We start from the raw sequence: 18,696 nt of genomic DNA on the forward strand, positions 1-18,696 counted from the left end.
CAGATCGAACAAATACATGGAGGATTGTGTTAATTTTTTTGTTTCCACTAGCTGTAGCTTCAGTGCTTAACACTCACTTCCACAAACACACAGGCTGGATCTCTGTTTTAGCACAGTGTATTTGAACAGCGTCAGAAGAATAACAGAGGTGTTTTTTTTTTCCTCCTGTTGTGTCTGAATTGTCGGCAGTCTTCCTCCCTCTGGGACTGCTAGCTGAGGGTCAAGAGGAGGGAGAGCAGAATGGGAGGAAGATGAGGGTGGCAGCAGAGGGACAGTGGGAGGATGAGACGGTCAGAAAAGAGAAGCGGGACAATTTAAAAAATGTCGAGTTAAAATGGGAACAGGGAGGTTTCTCTCTTTTGTCTGCTGCAGATTTCTCATGGCTTTTATCTGCTTCCACAGCTGTGTCTGTTTGGCTCAGTGGGAACATGGAGGGTGATTAAAGTGGAGCGGTCGCAGTGTGGTCACAGTTTTCATATGAGAGGCCTAATTACTGAGGGATGAATACAACAGAACAACCCAGTGTCCATCTGCAGAGTGCTGCTGATACGTTCAGTCTCTCTCGGCTCGTCTACAGCGCACAGCAACTTTTTAATGCAGTGATTCATTTGAGTTTCTTGCATGAAGGATTGTCCAACAGATATGAAACATTTTTTTCAGTTTTTTACCAATTAAAACAACTGAAAGCTTGTTTTTCATCCTTAGTATTGAATCTATAAAATGACAAATCTGTGGCTAAATAAGCAACAGTTAAATGTCGAGTTAAACAAATGATTCTCACCAAAACGGGCAGAAATGGCAACACAAACTGTCAACAGAATCTTTAGAGTGTTAAATTCTGATTGGTGGATGAAAATACAGAAGGCACAAGCGTTACTGGTCTGACCAGACTAATATGCAGTGTTTATACAGGACCACGTGCTCATAATCTGTTTTAAAAAGGAGATTCCTGTTTTCCTTCCATCACTTCCTTTTCCTTTTATGTTTTAATTACAATTTTTTGCTTTGGCTCAAATCATGTTTGCAAATTGTTTCTAGGAAGGAAAAAGGTGGAGGATCATGTCTGAGGCTGTGAGAGTAGTTTGTCTTTTCTGCCCTTTTTTAAGTTGTGACACTTTGTTTAAAGGTGTGTACAGATGTTTCACACGTCAGGGCCTCACAAGTGTGCAAATCAACCCTGACCATCACGGACACTGAAAACAGCAGTGACCCTGGTGTGTCTGCTGCTGTGTGGGACTGTGAAAACTCAGTGATGCCAAAGATGCAGTATCAGACTTATCAGTGAGCTGAGGGGGTTTTGGGTGTGCAGGACTGGGTCAGCAGGATAAGGTGGGCCCAGCCCAGGGGCCAGTTGTTTACAGCAGCCTGCCCTGGAACACCGTGTTTACTGTACTGAATTTGTTTCTTATCATTATGACATATTGAGCTGAAAGTTATAGTTTCCTTATTCCCCTACAGTGTCAAACTCCCTGATTGGTTGTCCTTTCACCAAAAGCAGTTGGTGTGTCTCTGCTGGTTTGGCCACTGAACAGCCACTTTTCACTGCAGCTTTGTTGTTCGCCAGATTGAGCAGGCTAAAACTTACTGATGATTTTTTTTTATAAAGGGATTGAAGCCAGTTTTGGGGACTAAATGCAAGGCAGCACCACAATGTGAGGACATTTTGGTTGGCCTTCACTTTCAGAAACGGCTTTTTGAGGGTCAAGACTTCCATCACCAGACCACATTTCATCTGGATCTGATTTGGATTCCAGATCTGACGGCCATTTAAAGTTAACACTGAAAACATTTTCTGCCATAGTTGGGCCTATAATGAAGATAAAACCCTGACGCGTTCGGGTGAGATGCACAGTCTAACGGCCTGTCACACCCTAAAAGATGATCCAGATCACAGATTTTAGGACACTGCATGTACACAAAAGGCTGGATCTTTGTCAAACACAGGTACCTTTTTAAACAAATGCAAGACTTGAGGTATTTAATTGAAAGGAGGCTCTCAAACACTACAGTGTTTGTTTTAGGACTGTCAAGTTTGTTTCTTGGATAAAATCCAGTATCATGTTCCTTGGGACATGACAAATTAAAAGCTACTGAAGCTGCAAATGTGACCTGGTGCATTAACATGGCTCTTTGGACACTTCTGGGAGAACAGAGAAAATGAAATTAGGCAGATTGTTTCTTATCATTATGACATATTGAGCTGAAAGTTATAGTTTCCTTATTCCCCTACAGTGTCAAACTCCCTGATCAACCTTAGTTAATTGTCTGAAGTAGCCACATGTCCATTAAAAGAAAGTCAGCCAACCTTCTCCTTCTCCACGCTTTGTGCTTCTTCTCCCTCAGGTGTGTCTGACAGGCTGCTCCAGAGACCTGATGGTGCGGGTCGACCAGCTCTGTTCTCAGCGCAACATCAAGGTCTTCTGTGGTGACGTCTATGGTTACTATGGTTACATGTTCTGCAACCTCGGACAGGAGCACAACTATGTCGAGTGAGTGGGTGGCGGTTAGAAGTTTGTATTTAACCTGAGTTTGCCCATGTGAAAGTGACACGTGGGAGTTGCTGTGGGTTAAATGATCCATAGATGATATTTTTAAAAACGTTCACACCTTTAATACCTGACAGAATTTTGACAAGGTGCATTAGTGGTGGTTTAACAGTACAATAACTATTTCCCAGAACGTATCTGGTCTCAGATCAGTATATCCCAGCTCCACACTGCAGTGTAAGCATTTCAGACCCCCTGCTCTGATTTCTTTCTCATTCTACTGAGCATGAAAAACATGTATGACATTACTAAATGTAACGGAATGATACGTTTATAGCAAACACATCTAAATCTGCACGCCCTCTAAAAGGGGCACTGAGGTGGGATTTCAGTTCATAAGATATATTAAAGCTAAGCTACCTGATGTCTTTTCAGCCTAGAATCAGAATCAGCTTTATTGGCCAGGTGTGTTGGACATGAGGACATGTTCTGTAATCTGAGTTAATGTACCATGAAGAAGACTTGGGCATCCTCACGGTCCTTATTTAACCAGTTCTAACTCCACTTAGTGTTATTTTTGGTTGTGAACCCACTTTATCAAACATAAGATAAAACTTGTGAGCTGGGTTTTCTATGTCAAACTGACTGACCAGCTGATGATATAGAACTTTCTCTTTCTCTCTGCAGGGAGAAACCTAAACTAGTGAAACCAACTGGAGAGTCCAACAATGGTCCGGAGGCGAAGAGAGCCAAGGTGGACCCCAACCAGACCACCATGGTGAAAAAGGTAGGTGGTTTCCAATTGATCCTGTTAGCAAACCTGATGTAAAGAACTGTCATGTATGAAGATATCTTATTTTTAAGTGACTGTATGAGTGGTGAATAAAATGACTTCCTTTAAACAGAGGCTGGAGTTACTCAGCTAAAAATGTTAAGACTGTTGAAGTGGAAAATTCTGAGAATAATCCATGGAAAAACATTCAAATGTTTGTCTTATCTTTTAAATGAAAGTGTTCTGTTCTTTCTTTTAAATATAAATTAATGTATCTGCCTGATTAATAAACATTTTTATTCTAAAATCCTTTTTATAAACATGAGTTTATTATATATTATCAACATTTCTTCCATAAATAAAATAAAATAAATCCAAATAACCTGCCTTTCATACTCATACTGCCTAATGTTTGTCCTGAAAGTGAAGGAACACACCAGTGACTCGGTTCGTATTGACACAACATTTGTTTTAACATCTCTGACTAAACAGACGGCCAGCTTCTGTACTCTGAAGGAGGCTCTGGAGGTTGACTGGACGAGTGAGAAGGCCAGAGCCGGTCTGAAGCGTACACCAGTGGACTACTTTCTGCTTCACGGTATTCAAAAGCGTCTTTTTAGACAATAAAAATACTAAAGTTTTAGCAGTGCTAGGCTCTAAATGTGAACATTTTCAGTCTTGTGTATGCTTTAGTAACTAATGATGGCCACTGTTTTATTACTCACATTTTAAACAGTCAATTAAAATATAAGGATTCTAAGCTTGACTTGATTATATAAGATTAAAATATAGATAATGAGCACAATCAGCAGCCCAGAATGTTGGGTTTCTAGTTTTTAAAGAGTTGTTACTTTTTCTTGAGGTAATCTTGAATTAAAGGAAGTGTTATTTTTGATTAGACCTTTTTTGTTCAGGTTTTGTGAGATTTACTTGTCAGTGAAAGCGTTATTGTCGACACAACTATTAGTTAAATGTGCAATAAAGTACAGTACATACGGTCTTGTGACAATTCTGTGTAGGAGGCAGGACACAAACAAAATTTCCATACAGAAAACTGGTCAGATTTCACAAAGAATACTGAAAGGTCTAAAAAAGTACAGAAAGTTGAAACTGAAAATGCGTAGGAACCCTGTAGCAAGACTGAAAAACGTACCAGGAGCATGCAAAACTACTGGTTCCAGTTTAGCTGAGGAGCTGTCATCGCACGTGCGCGGAAAGTCATGTCCAGAAAGGTCATTAAATGTCATCCTAGAGTGAAGGCCAAGGTGTTGTATGTCATCCTCAACCAAGAGATGTTAGTGGTGATTAAAAAGGAAGGAACAACCACATGAAACGGTTGAAAGTCAGATTTAGTAAAATTCGCTCAGGAATTTGGTTTTGTTACACTGAGGTGCACATGAATAATTTTTATATGGCCTGTCGAATGTTCAGGAACCATGAACCCACAGGAACCTTTGACCCCTTAGCTAAATGGAAAGCGTACCTTCCTGTTTTTCAGGTTATTTACAGCGTCTGATGACCTAAAGAGTTGTTATTGTCCTGCCTGTCACCTGGCCCTGTACCATCCCCAAACACTACATGCTAGTTTCCATCACAGGTTGTCCATGGCCAGTCATGTGCACTGAGCGTAGAACAGAGAACAGCCCGACACCTACATCGCATGATAACAAGTGCGTGAGAAGAGGCGCACAACAAGAAGAAATAACTACACTTGTAAAATGTTTAAAACATTTAATGTTGATTTTTGCTATATAACACAGACGACTATCACAGAATATTTAAGTACAACTTCTAAAGTTTTCTAATTCCTGCACCATTTATCATCCATCTTTTCTCATAAATATGAGATTATAGGTCACAATTACAAGATAAGGTCATCACTTTTTACTTTTGTGAATGCAATGCGCTTCCATTCTTTTAGATTTAAATTCTTTCCAAGGTGTGAAACATTTTAAAGCACATTATTTCAGATTGTATAACACAGTCTTATAAACCCAGTGACAGCGGGCCAGGACGTGGTGTCTCCCAGCTACACCCCCCTCCATGACCCTCTGCTGCCCACAGCCTCCTGTTGTTATTCCAGCTTCTCCACCCTGTGTTGTCAAAGTACAGTCTGTAAATCAGCCCCCCCCCTGCCGCCTAGCCAAGGTTAGAAGAAGGGTTTTTCCAGCCAGTAGTCATGTGGCCTTCTTCCTTCTGGATGTGTTAGCATCTAAAGCTAACTTGTTTGTTTTGGTAGCATTAGCCACCTAGCATGGTCAGGATTTTACCTTTGTGTTGAATTAGTATGATTTTAGTTTGGTAGTAACTGGAGCTTTGTGTAACGTCAGTGCTTTGTGTCACATCAGCAGTAACCAGAGCTTCTACTGGACTGACACATTTACTGTTAGCCAGCTAATGCTAGCTTCAGGCTGGAGGCTTCAGTGTGGATAGTTTGTCCCAACCAGGCATCTGTAGTTTTAGTCACTGCTAGGAATCGGGATGTGATGGGAGGGACTACAAGTGGCTAGGAGCGGGTGATGGGGTCAGTTTGAGTCTCACTAGAGCCTCTAGACTGATGAGTCAGGTAGAGTAGCTTTAAGGTGATAACGTGACACACGCTGTCCTCTGAGAAGCAGAGCAAAAAAATGTCCTTAGGTAGCAGGTCCCCAACACCAGGAGGTCACATGACTGACATACCAAAAGCCGATTTTCTTCACATCAGATGTTCATAACATTGACTGGGAGACAGCGTTTATTTATAACAGGGCTTCACCGATACCAGCCAGATGTGTGTCTGGTACAATTGTTTACTAAACTGCTAATTTGCTTCTTAGTAACTGATCATTTGCAGGTACAATTTGATTCTGAACATGTTGGGTTAATTTTAAACTTGTGCCAGACAGCGTCGCCTAATAATTCTGAAACTGATCCACCCACAGTGGCCTCACCCTGTCCTCGGTCTGCAGGCTACTGCTGGAGTGGAAACACCACCCAGTTGTTTTTTAAATCGGTGAAGGTGAGACTGGAGGCAGTGTTATTATTCCTTAGCTGTTTCTATAATTGGAGATAGTGGTAGTTGTTTTGGGCGACCGATGAGGAAGTGGTTCTTCCTCTGTTACAACTGCTTCCTGTCTCACTAGAAACAGTCGGGTGAGCTGAACCCCGCTGGTGGGGTGCACGTGTGTCTGTCTGCTTTAGCTCATTATCATTAGTATCGCTCACCTATAATATATAGAGAGAGAAAAATGACTCCTGTATGTAAATACATGGAAAAAGACAATTTCCTGTGTATTGCAATATATAAAGATAAATGCTCTCGCTGTCTGTACAGATATTGTGTTAATAAATGGAAAAATGTGTATTTGACCTTCAGGTTTCAACATAAAGGGCCATCACCAGTTAGTTCCTGTCAACTATAATGTGTGAAGACAATGACACATCACTACTACATGTGTAGGTTTAGAGATACTATCATTGTTCCATCCATGTGCACATTATTATATTCTGTGATGAAATTTAGTTTGATTTCCTGCCAGACCTGAACACAATGCCATTTGTGCCGGTCTTTAACTTTCTACTAACAAAGTTTCACTGATAAGGGCAGAGCCGAGGTGCAAAAATGAATCATTGCCACTGCTCGTGTGTGTGTGCGTGTGCGTGCCAGGCTGATGGAAATGGTTGTGGGAGGATTTGACTTCCTCATGTGGTTTAAGTTAATGGACGAACAGGAAACATGGGGGCGAAGCGTTGATGTGTGTGTTGAAGAAGTCGGTTACTCTTTGAAATATTGCTCATGATCAAATGAAAGGCACGCTTCAGATTTTTAATTTCTCAGTCAGTCCAGACTCTTTTTTCCACCCTAATATGCTGAATGCATGCAGCTGTATGCATGTGGCTTTGCATGCATGAGTCTGTGTGCACGCCGGTGATCTGATGTGGAGAAACGTAGGCCTAATCGGATGAAGTGGTTGATGGTGCAACCGCATCACGATCTTATCGTGTTTCAAAAGGAGCAACAGTCGAGATGAGATGTTGTCTTTCCATAAGCTGATAATTCATCTTGGAAGTCGTTTGAAGTCGTGATGAAATTATAAATGGCAATAGCACTGTAGATAATATGGAAAATATTGCTTTAGAAAAATGGTTTAAACTTGTTTCCAGCCTTACAACTGTCATTTCTTGTTTGTTTCTCCTGTTTCCTGCTTTTCTGTCTTCGCCCCGTCTCCACAGTTCTGTTGAAGTTTCGTACAGACAAGGGCCGTGACCCTGACCCACAGTCCTTTGCGGATGACAGTCAGCTCCTGAGACAGATCCGTGATGATGTCCTTGAGGCCTTGGGAGTGAGCAGTGACCTCTTGAATGATGATTTCATCAGGTACAAAGAGTCTTCACCCATCTTGTGGCTTTATTTTGTACAGAAATGAGACAGTGAGTAGATGATTCACTCAGATGGAAAGTGGTGGTTCAAGTGAACCCAGTGCTGAAATGTCTCCGAATCAAGACAGTGAAGCTCAAAGATGAGAGCGGGGTTTGGCAGCCGTTGGGATGATGATCTGCATTGTTTGAATTGTTCCAAGGGCCACCCCCCACCCCCTGTAAATCCACCAAGGACTAATGAAGATTGGAAAGTCTGCCTGCAGCGTGTCACCGGCCTGCAGACCTCCTGTCTTTACTTAGGTGTCCTGGCCAAAATTCCACTTTTACAATTTAATGTTCAGATTTTGTGAAATTATATTTTAATGCAGTAAAACCTGGATTGCAGGGTTGTTGTTTTATCTGCACAAGCTAAGTAAAGCAGGTGAGGGTTTCATATGCACATTGTGGAGCTGAGACACAACCTTGAACATTGATGTTATTTTTTCCCCAAAGTCTCTTATAACCAGTTTCACACTTGACTGAATAACTACCACATTACCAGACTACCATCATCTGTGGGAGTGGGCGACTGCTTCCACTGTGAGTGAAACGGTGTGAAGTTCAACTTTGCCATGACAGAAATGGCGGCGTCGCCAGATGGCACAACCCGTGAATCAGCTGGCAAACTAACAGAGCTCCAAACAAAGAGCCAATAACTCAGTTTCTCACTTCCATTACACTTCCTGTTTAGTCACAGCGGCTTCTTGTAACTGTTTGTCTGCAGCTACTGTTTCTCTGAGATGTCCCCGGTCTGCGCTGTCGTGGGAGGAGTTCTGGGACAGGAAGTTGTCAAGGTAAGCATGTAAACGTTTGGAAGCACTTCAGGCAGTCGCTAAATGTGTAGTGTTAACAGTAATCTAGGAACATAATGGCTTCAGGAACCATTCTGAGAAGTTTCCACTCTGATGCGTCCCAGTAAATGCTGAAGATCACCAGTCTGGTGTTAGAGGGAGCCAGTCAGCTGACAGGTGGCCACTCAGCTGGTTTCTGGCTTAGGTCCATGAGAACAGCAGCCACTCTGCTCCGTGTAAAAGTGGTTGTCACTGTGACCACAGCTCACTGTGATGCTCTGTCACACTCTCAATAGGAGAAATGATTTGTGCTGTTCTCGAGCTAAACAGTAATAAACTCATTGACAGTACAGCTGTGGGCAGCTCTGGTTCAGTGGGTGGAGCGGTTGTCTCCCAACCGGAGGTTCGAATCTCGTTGCCTGCAGTCCACATGTCAAAGTGTCCCTGGGCAAGACACTGAACCCCCCCGTTGCCCCCGATGGTTAGAGCCATCAGTGTGAGTTGGCGCCCTAGGTGGCTGCCATCGGTTCTGTACCGGAAACAAATTCCTTGTGTAACATACTTGGCGGATTTAAAGTAACGATCCTTATAACTTAAAAGACCATGTTGGGACCATTAGTCCACATTAATCTAATGGAAACATGCCGCACTGTCAGACTGTGTCCGACCGCTGGCATTTGTCAAAGCTCTCTTCCTCTGTCTCCCTTGTTTCCTGTCCACCTCTCGGTGGCCTACTGATTAATAAAGGCAGAAAAGTCCAAAATAAATCTTAAATAAAGTTTCTTAAAATTACCATACACAACCTTAGAAGTGTTGAAATTAAAATACAGCTACGACACAGTCTAGAAGAATGCCTCTTATCTCATCCCTGTTTGAATTTGGTGACTTCAGTAGAAATGACTTTTACAAAAAGGATAATTAGTGAAACGTCCTTAAATTAGATTTTGATGTCCAGCTCGATGTGTAAGTTCATTAGTTTGGGATTCACAGGCAACTGAAGCTCATTAGAATCATTAAGATTGATCTCACAGAAAGACGTCAGATGTATCTCAGGCCATGATCTCAGTGGGGGTTCACATACAACACAGCACAGTGAGCTCAGGCTGAGGTGAACAGAGGAGCTCAGGTCTGGGAGAGGAGGAAGGCCGACCTGCCATCTCTGTGATGATGATGATGATGAAACCTACTGCAACTGTCCGACTGATGTCCTGCCTGGTGAATCTAACTGATTCTGCTCATGCACAGACGCCTGAACTGAACCACTGAGATGTTGTGTGCCTGCAGGCTGGATTGGAAAGTGGGAATAAAATTCTTCTTTCTGGTCAGTTTAGTGAAACTGTCAGTCACTATTGCAAAGTATGTTGCGGCATTAATGAAGTGTTTTAGGGGACAAAAAAACCTGATATCAACTCTATTGTTATATTTCGTAGGCAGTGACTGTTATAGAAAGTGTGAAGTCACTGTCACGCCGCGTTGAATTCTGGCCAATCAGCAGCCTCCGAGGCTGAGAAATGAAGCCAATGTGGAAGTGACAAAACCTGCATTTCCTTGAACGGCCACTAGAGGCTCCAGAAGGGATTCGGTCCCCATAGACTCCAATGTTAAAATGCCCAATTTTAGCAGAAGTAAATATGTTTACAGCCTGGTACAAAAAACAGTTTGGGTCTCCATGACAACTGTATGGGGGCTGATTTTATTTATTTATTATAACTCACCCCTTTAAATTGTATTGAGACTAAAAATTACACATAATTAAAAGCATGGTCGCTTTGAGTGACAGGCGGGTGGGTCCCACCACAGGTGGCTGGCCACTAGCTGTCTAGCTCCACCTCTTTGCCCACTTTTGGATTAGACCTAGCAGGCAGAGTGAAGCTCTACCAGTATGGAGGTGGCCAGACTTGAGCTTCACAACTGCTCTTCAGAAAACCAGTGGGTGATGTCACAGTGGGTTTGTCCAGCTTTATGTACAGTCAGTGATCTTGGCTCTCGCTCGTTGTCCATCATAGAGATACACACGGCGGGCAGCGTGATGTACCTTCACATGGTCTACAGGAAAACCACAAACAAGGCCAAAATCGTCACAGTATGATCTTAATGTTTCGTTTAAAATTGCTTTCCTTTCAGGCTCTTTCCCAGCGAGATGCTCCTCACCGGAACTTTTTCTTCTTCGATGGTCGTAAAGGCAACGGCGTGGTCGACTACTTCGGATCAAACTAAACCATCACACCTGTGCACAGGACGGTTTCACACACAAATCAAGTCCAGCAAACCTCTGTCTTCTTTTCTTACTTTGCTCCCTCAGATTATTTATACCAGCACCTGCTCCACTAGTAATAAAAGTCATTTGTTATTCCATTGGTTTGTCATTTGACCCATTTCCCCACAGAACCTGACTCTATCTACAGTACATAGGGTTTTTTTTTTTTTTTTACATTTGCTAATAAAACATTTAGTAAAACTGTTCTGCCTCAGGGTTCTGCATTTATTAAACCTAACAACATGCTGTGTTATAGCTGTGTGAAGAAGTTGGGCCATGACCAGTATCTGCCCTTTGCAGGCATTAAATGTATCCCTAATTATGCTGCATTCAAGTGCTACTGGGGAAACTTAAGCTGCAGTGCATTAGCTTTTCTTATCTTCTCTGAAAACTGAACCTGAAACACAGATAAACATGACTCATCACCAAAATCTCCAACCCAAGAGACCCTTGTGTCAGGTACAGAAGTACAAACTTATGTTGAGCAGACATGCAGGGTTTGACCTGTTCTAGTGGAGAGTTTCCAGATATGTCAGACATATCGTTATGGATTACAACAGACACTGTTAAAAGAAACGGATTATGGTGGCTTGATTTAAATATATACAGGATAATGAGTGGAGACACAAACAGCAGGGTCATTGATCAGTTGATCACTGCCCTGCTGATCTGATTGATCAGTTGACTCCCAGAATGTCAGACGCTGGGAAAAAAGTCCCACTGTGACTCTCCAGAGCCAAAGGTGGCGTGTCCAGACGTCTCGTTGTGTCCAACCAACAGACCCACAGAGACTCAGCTGATTCTCATGTCTGACAAAGAAAAGCATCAGCTCCTCACATTAAAGAAGGTGGAACCAGAACATGTCGGTGACTGTTGATTCTAAATAGTTTCATTTTCTACTACCAGTGAACTGACTCATGGCTGCACTTCTAGGTAACTGCGGGGGGGGGGGCTGAAGTAGTCAAACTTGCTGAGTCTCCGGGGATGACATCACACGGTCATATGATGCCTTTACTGTAGCAGAGCGTATGACTGTATATAGTAATGACCTCTCACCACCTAACGTGTGACTCATCAAACCAAACAGCACAGCCTGCAGTAATGGTGGGGGTGGGGTGGGGGTTCTTATCCTTTATAGTTTTTTATCCTGGCAGCAATAGATCATTGGTGGGGGAAAACCAACTGACGTCAGCGTCTGGGAGTGGGAGGGATGTCAGCGTCTGGGAGTGGGAGGGGCCGTGTAGCAGAACCTGTTTAACCTGCCACACATGTGGAACCTGAACTGTGTCTTAGGTTAACAATAATAGCACTTTGATTCAGATATAGTTCATTGTTTCCAGGTGCACACTGTTAAATGCTGGTTGCAGCAACAGCAGACCATGTAAATACGGCCCTGCGTTGGATCATGATACACAGACAGTTAATTAAATTCAATTAATTAAATGTAATTAAATGTAAAAATGGTTTTTCATTACTGGTTGTCTCACATTCTAACCAGTAACATAATGACAGCTTCATGGTAATAAGACCAATGTAATGGTAATAGTGTTTATTTTGACCTTGGAGAACATGGAAATAACAAAATGGTAACTGACTGTGAAAGCGTCTTCTTGTTCAGATACACTTTATGGAGTTTGTGTTGAACAATTCCTTTAATCACTCAACCTACGTCTTTCCACATTTCTAGTGTTGAAGCTTTGGCCTCGTGAAGTTTCATCATAACAGCGTCCTGCGTCATCTGCAGCCTTTGTCCAGCACACATGCCAGGAGTCGGACACGCAGTGGAGAGGAAAACCCTGTAACAGAACCAGTCTGTTGGTGTTGGCCTTCCTCCTCGATCAGCTGGGGTCTTCCTTCTTCTCAGACTACCAGATCTCAGTGCCAACTTTTTATCAAGTTGAGTACAGTTTGCTGTGTGGAGCCAAGAATGCGTAGCCTGCAGTGTATGACACAGAACATCAGCAGGGAGACTGTGATGGTAATGGGTTTTACTGTCAGAAGGAAAACAGACTCTCAGCTTCTGGCCGTCAGTGTGTGTGAACGAAGTGTGACTCCTTCATTTGTCACTGTCTTAAGTAGGAGGCTGTGGTTTCAGAAATAAAAGCAAACCAGAAACACTTATGTTTTTAATGATTAAGACAAGCTGGGCGACTGCAGAACACTCACGTTTGTCCACTTAAACACCAAAAAGATCACACAGTGCATTAATTCAGTTTGGCGTTAAGGTGCATGAATCGAGTTGGCACAGTTATTTCTATTCCCTGTGATGCTCCCGGCTACAGCAGCAGAAATGTGTGACAAATTTTCTTGAATTGAGATAAGTATGGATCCATTCACACACCAGGTTCGTCGTAAGTTCAACACAGTGAGAGAGGAGTAAAAGATGAGTGAGAGGCTGGTTGGAAATCAACAGGGGTGGAAACTAAGTACTGTACTTGAGTACTGTACTTACTATACTCTCTCCAAGCCACCCCAGTTTACTTCTTAATGTACTCCCCCCTTCCCCTACTTTATTATTCTACTTTATTTAATTCTTATATTATCTTCTTCAATATATACTGAACACCAGACTACACACCCTCAGATTCACAACCCAAATGTAAAAGCCCCTACGTCTCCTTTCTGGTTGGAGTCTCCATGTTCTCCCTGAACCTCCGGCTTCCTCCCACAGTCCAAAGACATGCAGCTCAGGCTGACTGGACTCTTTACTGCACCACATGTATTTAATAGCTTTGTTTCTTCTCAGAAGCAGATGAATAGAACAAAATGCAGTATAATCACTTTACTGATCTCTGGTATCAAATCACAAGTCTACCCAAAGTACTTCAAATTAAAGTATATTAATATTAGCTCCTCATTTACCAGCTGCAGCAGTCAAGTGATAAACAACAGTATAATAGATTATATTCAGGATTTAATGTGAAATGTGTCATTCTCCCCAGTGAGTATTGTTGCTACCTAAACTATATTATGATGTTAATATTTAGTACTTTTATTTACATAATGTTTTGAATGTGGGGCTTTTACTTGTGGTGCTCTAGTTTTACTTAAGATTCATAGTTTTCACCACTGGAAAACCACATCCACACCTCCCTATGAAGTAACACTAGTACAGACACTGTTGACTGGAGTGGCTGAGCACCAAAACAAGCCGAGCCTTGAAATGAAACCAGGCGTGCGATTCTGCAGCACGGGGTGCCACTGCTCTTTTCCTGGGTTTTCCAGAGGAGATTAATTATGGAACATCCCTTTAAGCTCATTCTGCCCCTTTAATTAAGCTTAAGCTCTTATCTGCCAAAACACACGCTCATCCCACTCTTCACTCAAGACTCCGTGCTGACTCCACTGCACTTTGTCTTTTTCTTCTTTCATTTTTCTCTCCTCTTCCCTTCATCTCCTCTATTCTTCCTCTCTCCCACACACAGACTTAAATCCCAGGCCGGTGTGCCCCGCTGTGTGGTCACTCTCTGTTTCAGCCTTCACTTAGCAGCAAACATCAAGTGCCTGTTGTTGCAGCCAATCAGATCCCTGATTTTGTGGTGAAGGCTGCATGATTGGCTCATTCTGCAGAGGAGTTTAAGTGACAATATCTGGTCCTGATGCTCCATGTTAACTCAGTAACAGACCTGTGTGTCTGTGTGCGCCCAGGGTCTTGACATCATGTCTGTTAATCTGTGGTTTTCTCCAGATGTGAGGGTGCCCACAGCAGCATCTGTACATGTTGTCATACATCAGAGGGCCGCTGCCCCGCCCCCAAAGCCACCAACATCTGTAAACATGTGCTGAACCACACTCAAAGTAAACTGCCACTGTCCTGCCAGATCGGTGTCATAGGTGCTTCAGTTATTCCATCCATTATCTACACCGCCTATTCCTGAACAGGGTCATGGGCGGCCGGAGCCAATCAGGCTGACGGGATACCTACAAATTTAACTAACTATCCCTGAATATTGTGGAGGGAGTTACTATAAAATAGACAAATCCTGAACTGTTACATTAGATGACAAAACTACTGTAGCTTCTCTTTTAGAAACATTAAACTTTTCCTTCAACTGTTTACAAAACTCACTAATACTGTGGGTCAGAAAGTAGGATACTTGCCAAGAATTAGACTCTAAAAGCTTTAATAATCAATGGTTATATACACTTTAGAAATGCAGCACTACCAATACTACATACCACATCTAATATTAGACATGAAAGACCAAACAAGTGAACGTAGTTCTCCTTGTCTTTATTGTATAAAAAAAGAAAAAGTACAAAATTCATGTAGAAAGTTTACAATAGAAAAAGTTGAAAAACAGCAAATACACACTGCATGTGACTGACACTGAGTGTTGTTGTAGGAGAACGTGAGCTCTGAACCAGGAAGTGCACTGTCACAAAAAACGACCAGAGGAGCAACTGTGAGGTGCCAAGAGAGCCAGGGTGGCGACCGCCTGCAGGCCACAGGAAGTCGGTCCGTACAGGGTACAGAGTCTTTACAGCTGTTAGCATTACTGTGGTTACATCATGTGATGACAACAAACATGGCTGAAAGCACTGTTAGCCAACTGATTTACAAACATAAATACACAAGCAGTAAATGAGTGTCCATGCTAGCACAGTCTGTTCTCTCTTAGCTTAGCCACGTTAGCTGAACGTCTGCAGGCTGTGGTTGTATTATGACTTTATACATCAGGGCTTTCCAAAATGTTTCAGTGCCCTTTGCTGAAAACATACAAAACAGTGTGGCTAAGGCCAAGTGAGAGCGGTATCATCTGTATGGCAAAAATCAAACAGGCCAACAAAAACTGATGCATCATGTTTGCCAAAGCCAATCAGTTCCCTGTTTCTGAGGCATTTTAAGGACGATAGGTTGAGATACTTTCCAAAGTACGTTACAGTACAGAACGGTATATAGTTAGCATGTGTAGCACCATTAGCACTACCACAAACCTCACCGTTTGGGAATCAAATTAACATTATGACAGAGTTTTCTGTGAAATGGTTTTCATTTCAGTCAGCTGAAGCTGTTAACAAAAGCGTTGTTTGTGACGTCAGAGTCCTTCTTCTTTGTGCTTTAAAGAGTAGGAAGGGAGGATTTAGCCACTTTAGTACCTGATTCACACTGTAGAGGCCAATACACCACTTTGTGGAGAGGTTTATGGCATTGTGTTACGCTGATCAGAGAAACACTTGCATCTTGTTTTGCATGTGGACTTTATGGCAGCATTGTGTTTTTAAAGCTGGGAGATAGTGAAGTTGTCAGTAATAAAAATACACAGTACCATCTGAAATGAATGACGTGATGTACTGGCTTTCAGTGTGCACACTGGAAGCTCCCATCGTATTCAATCTGTTTTACCAGCTACAGCTCAAGTACAGCTTCACCCATAGTTCTGATCAGGAATGTAAGAAACAATAAATTAAACATTACATACAAAACTAAACCTGTTGAGGAACCAAAAAACAAGCTACAGATCGGCTACTCTCCGAAATAAATTATGCTCCTAATATGAACAATGAACATTTTCTCCCAAAACTACAATGAAAATACTCGCACAACCGAAGGGGTCATTTTACAAACATCATCAAATGTATTTTAACAAAAGATCCAAATCATATATTCTTCTCTAAGTCATGGAAAGCCATCTCAAATCCACTGGATTTAAATTCAAACTTGCTCTACTGTTGCCGGCAGCCACTCAGAAATACGAAAACATCTCCCGACAAACACAGTGAACTCTCGCTTTGACAAGCGCGTTTAAAGTCCATCAAAGTTTTTCCCGATTCCAACAGAATATTTACACACGATCAAGTAACTATGAACACTGTTGACGCGGGCGAGTGAGACCCTTTCAGCTCCCAACACTGGCAGTATGAACGTGTGGAAGAATGTACAGTAGCAGTTGTCTGCATGTGTGTGTGTGTGTGTGTGTGTGTGCGCTTGGCGGGGATTTAGCTTTCTCTGTCCGACACCATGAAGCTGGAGCATCTGAGCTCAGTGACTGCAGACAAAGCACTTAAAGAGTGTGTGTGGATGATTGTCCTGGTGTTGGAGATTAGGCCTCAGCAGAGCGAGAAAGGCACATCATATCTGAAATGAAGTGGTTTCAGTCTGGGAGAGAGAGTCACTGTGCTTCGCTCCACGCTGGGATAACACCCAACTTGTCCCTGTGATGCAGCCACGCTGTCCACTTTCACAGTTTATAGATCCAAAATAAAGATATAACAGCAACACACACATCAGACGAGGGTCAAATCACATCTGCTGTTATTCTCCAAATTCATTCAACTAAATCAAGATGGTATTTCCACAGCAGAAGAAGAAAGGATGATTACTGAACGATTTCACGTAATCTAAAGTTAGATCTGGACAGGAAAATGGTGGCTGGTATGATAAAGACCTTGGCTCTGGTATTTGGAACCCAATTTTCAAAAATCTGCATTGACCACAAATGGCTTCTCACAAACTGTTTGACCCAGGTCTTACGTCCACATACACAAACAGGCTCAGGCACGCGCTTGAGCCACACTTGCTACATAAAGAGCTGACCCCCGAGACGTTGACAAAGACAACAAAAGCAAATTGATTTTACAGAATGTACAGGTAGGAAAGTGTCGGTCCGTCCGCCAGCTGCAGTCTGTACCAGCAGACTGACTGACGCACAGACCGTCAGGCAGACAGACAGGCAGGGTCCAGTTTCCACAGGCAGCACAGTGATACCTCCAGCTGCTGATCTCATCCTCCCAAAGTCTCTGTTCAAGAAAAAGTTTCATTTCATAGTCCTCTAGGTTCAGATGCACAACAGGGCATCAACCAGTCCAAGTCGCTCTGCTCGCTGGCTGCGTCCTGAATGTAAAATAGTCGCCATGGTAACGGTGCTGCAGGTCAGACAGCTATCTATGTGAGCCTGTAGAGAGTGCTAAGAGTCTGGGTGATGAAGTTGACGAGTCCACGGCAGGCGTCTCTCCAATCCCGCCAGTGGGGGGCAGCGTGCTGCGACAGAGAAAAAGCAGCGATGTTACAATAAAACAGACGTGTTCAAATATTCAATGTGTGACCTTTTCTAGACAAATCGTGATGCTAACAAATTGACAAAATGACAGAAACAGCTCATACAACACAATAGACTTAAACACACAACTGTAGCTTCATGCAAGTCAGTGCAACCCCTGTTGTCTCTGCTGACATGTGGAGCAGCAGCTGGAAAAGACTGTTACCAAAGGTTAACAAAGCCGACTCAGAGATTTGGAAACTATTTAAATGAGTCTGACTGGGCTCATGTGATAAGAAACAGTGTGGTTGAAGCGTGAGCAGCATTTCTGGATGTGTCACATGGACCAAATGTTCAAAAAGATCATGTGTAAACTCAGTATAAACACCTGCAAGGAAGGGATGAAACCCCTTGAATTGAGCTATTACATGTCTCACACAGACAGAAAACTCACCAGGCAAAGGAAGCGCTCATAAAAAAATCCATGATGTCATTTTTGTGAAGAGAAGAGGACAGGAGGAGGATGCAGTGCAGAGGAGAGACTACTTGTCTGCGGGGGCTGGAATAATGAGGAATACACAGCTCAAATGAGGATACACAAGTGTGTGTCTGTGCTGAGGTGCTGCTCTGAGCATGCCTGTGGCTAACCCTGCCTCCTTCTCTGTCTCCTTCTTTGACACTCTCCTTCCCTCATTCCCTTTGTTTCAAACTGCTCATTTAGACAAAGTAGCTGTGCTTTTTGGCCCAGCTGGGTTCTAGACAACATACATGTACATGCACAATTTCCCCAGGTTTCCCTTGAGAATAAAGTATCTGTCTGTCTTTCTCATGCACGCGCACACAGACAGGGCAGGAGGCGGCGCAGTGAGGGCAACAGCCCCAGAAACCTGCTGCTCATGTCTGCAGAGGGACTCGTGTGTGCAGAGCATAGTGTGTGTGCAATCCGTGTCAAGAGTGCGAGCCAAGGGTAGATGACGTCATCTTTGTTTATGTGCATGAGGCGGGATGGCAA

At 42.9% G+C, this 18,696-nt stretch overlaps 2 protein-coding genes across 8 annotated transcripts in view; one reads left to right on the top strand and one right to left on the bottom strand.

Moving 5' to 3' along the window:
• The window catches only part of sae1 (SUMO1 activating enzyme subunit 1), a 16,918-nt gene extending 6,118 nt beyond the window's left edge, over positions 1–10,800 (top strand). For all 4 annotated transcript variants that reach the window (XM_020623217.1, XM_020623215.1, XM_020623216.1 and 1 more), the window contains exons 5-10: positions 2,344–2,489; positions 3,174–3,273; positions 3,751–3,856; positions 7,471–7,615; positions 8,381–8,450; positions 10,572–10,800. In XM_020623217.1, coding sequence (XP_020478873.1) covers positions 2,344–2,489; positions 3,174–3,273; positions 3,751–3,856; positions 7,471–7,615; positions 8,381–8,450; positions 10,572–10,664 — 660 coding nt within the window. In that variant the 3' untranslated portion in view covers positions 10,665–10,800. The remainder of the gene's footprint in view (positions 1–2,343; positions 2,490–3,173; positions 3,274–3,750; positions 3,857–7,470; positions 7,616–8,380; positions 8,451–10,571) is intronic.
• Positions 10,801–16,260: 5,460 nt separating this feature from the next.
• The window catches only part of bbc3 (BCL2 binding component 3), a 10,167-nt gene continuing 7,731 nt past the window's right edge, over positions 16,261–18,696 (bottom strand). For 3 of the 4 annotated variants that reach the window (XM_020623244.1, XM_020623246.1, XM_020623245.1), the window contains exon 4: positions 16,261–17,686. In XM_020623244.1, the coding sequence (XP_020478900.1) occupies positions 17,613–17,686 (74 nt within the window). In that variant the 3' untranslated portion in view covers positions 16,261–17,612. Of the gene's footprint in view, positions 17,687–18,138; positions 18,244–18,696 lie in introns of all 4 variants that reach the window. The other variant, XM_020623247.1, reaches the window with a different exon arrangement.

This window comes from Monopterus albus, unplaced genomic scaffold (genome assembly GCF_001952655.1).
Source record: "Monopterus albus unplaced genomic scaffold, M_albus_1.0 scaffold294.1, whole genome shotgun sequence".
Classification (NCBI taxonomy): domain Eukaryota; kingdom Metazoa; phylum Chordata; class Actinopteri; order Synbranchiformes; family Synbranchidae; genus Monopterus; species Monopterus albus.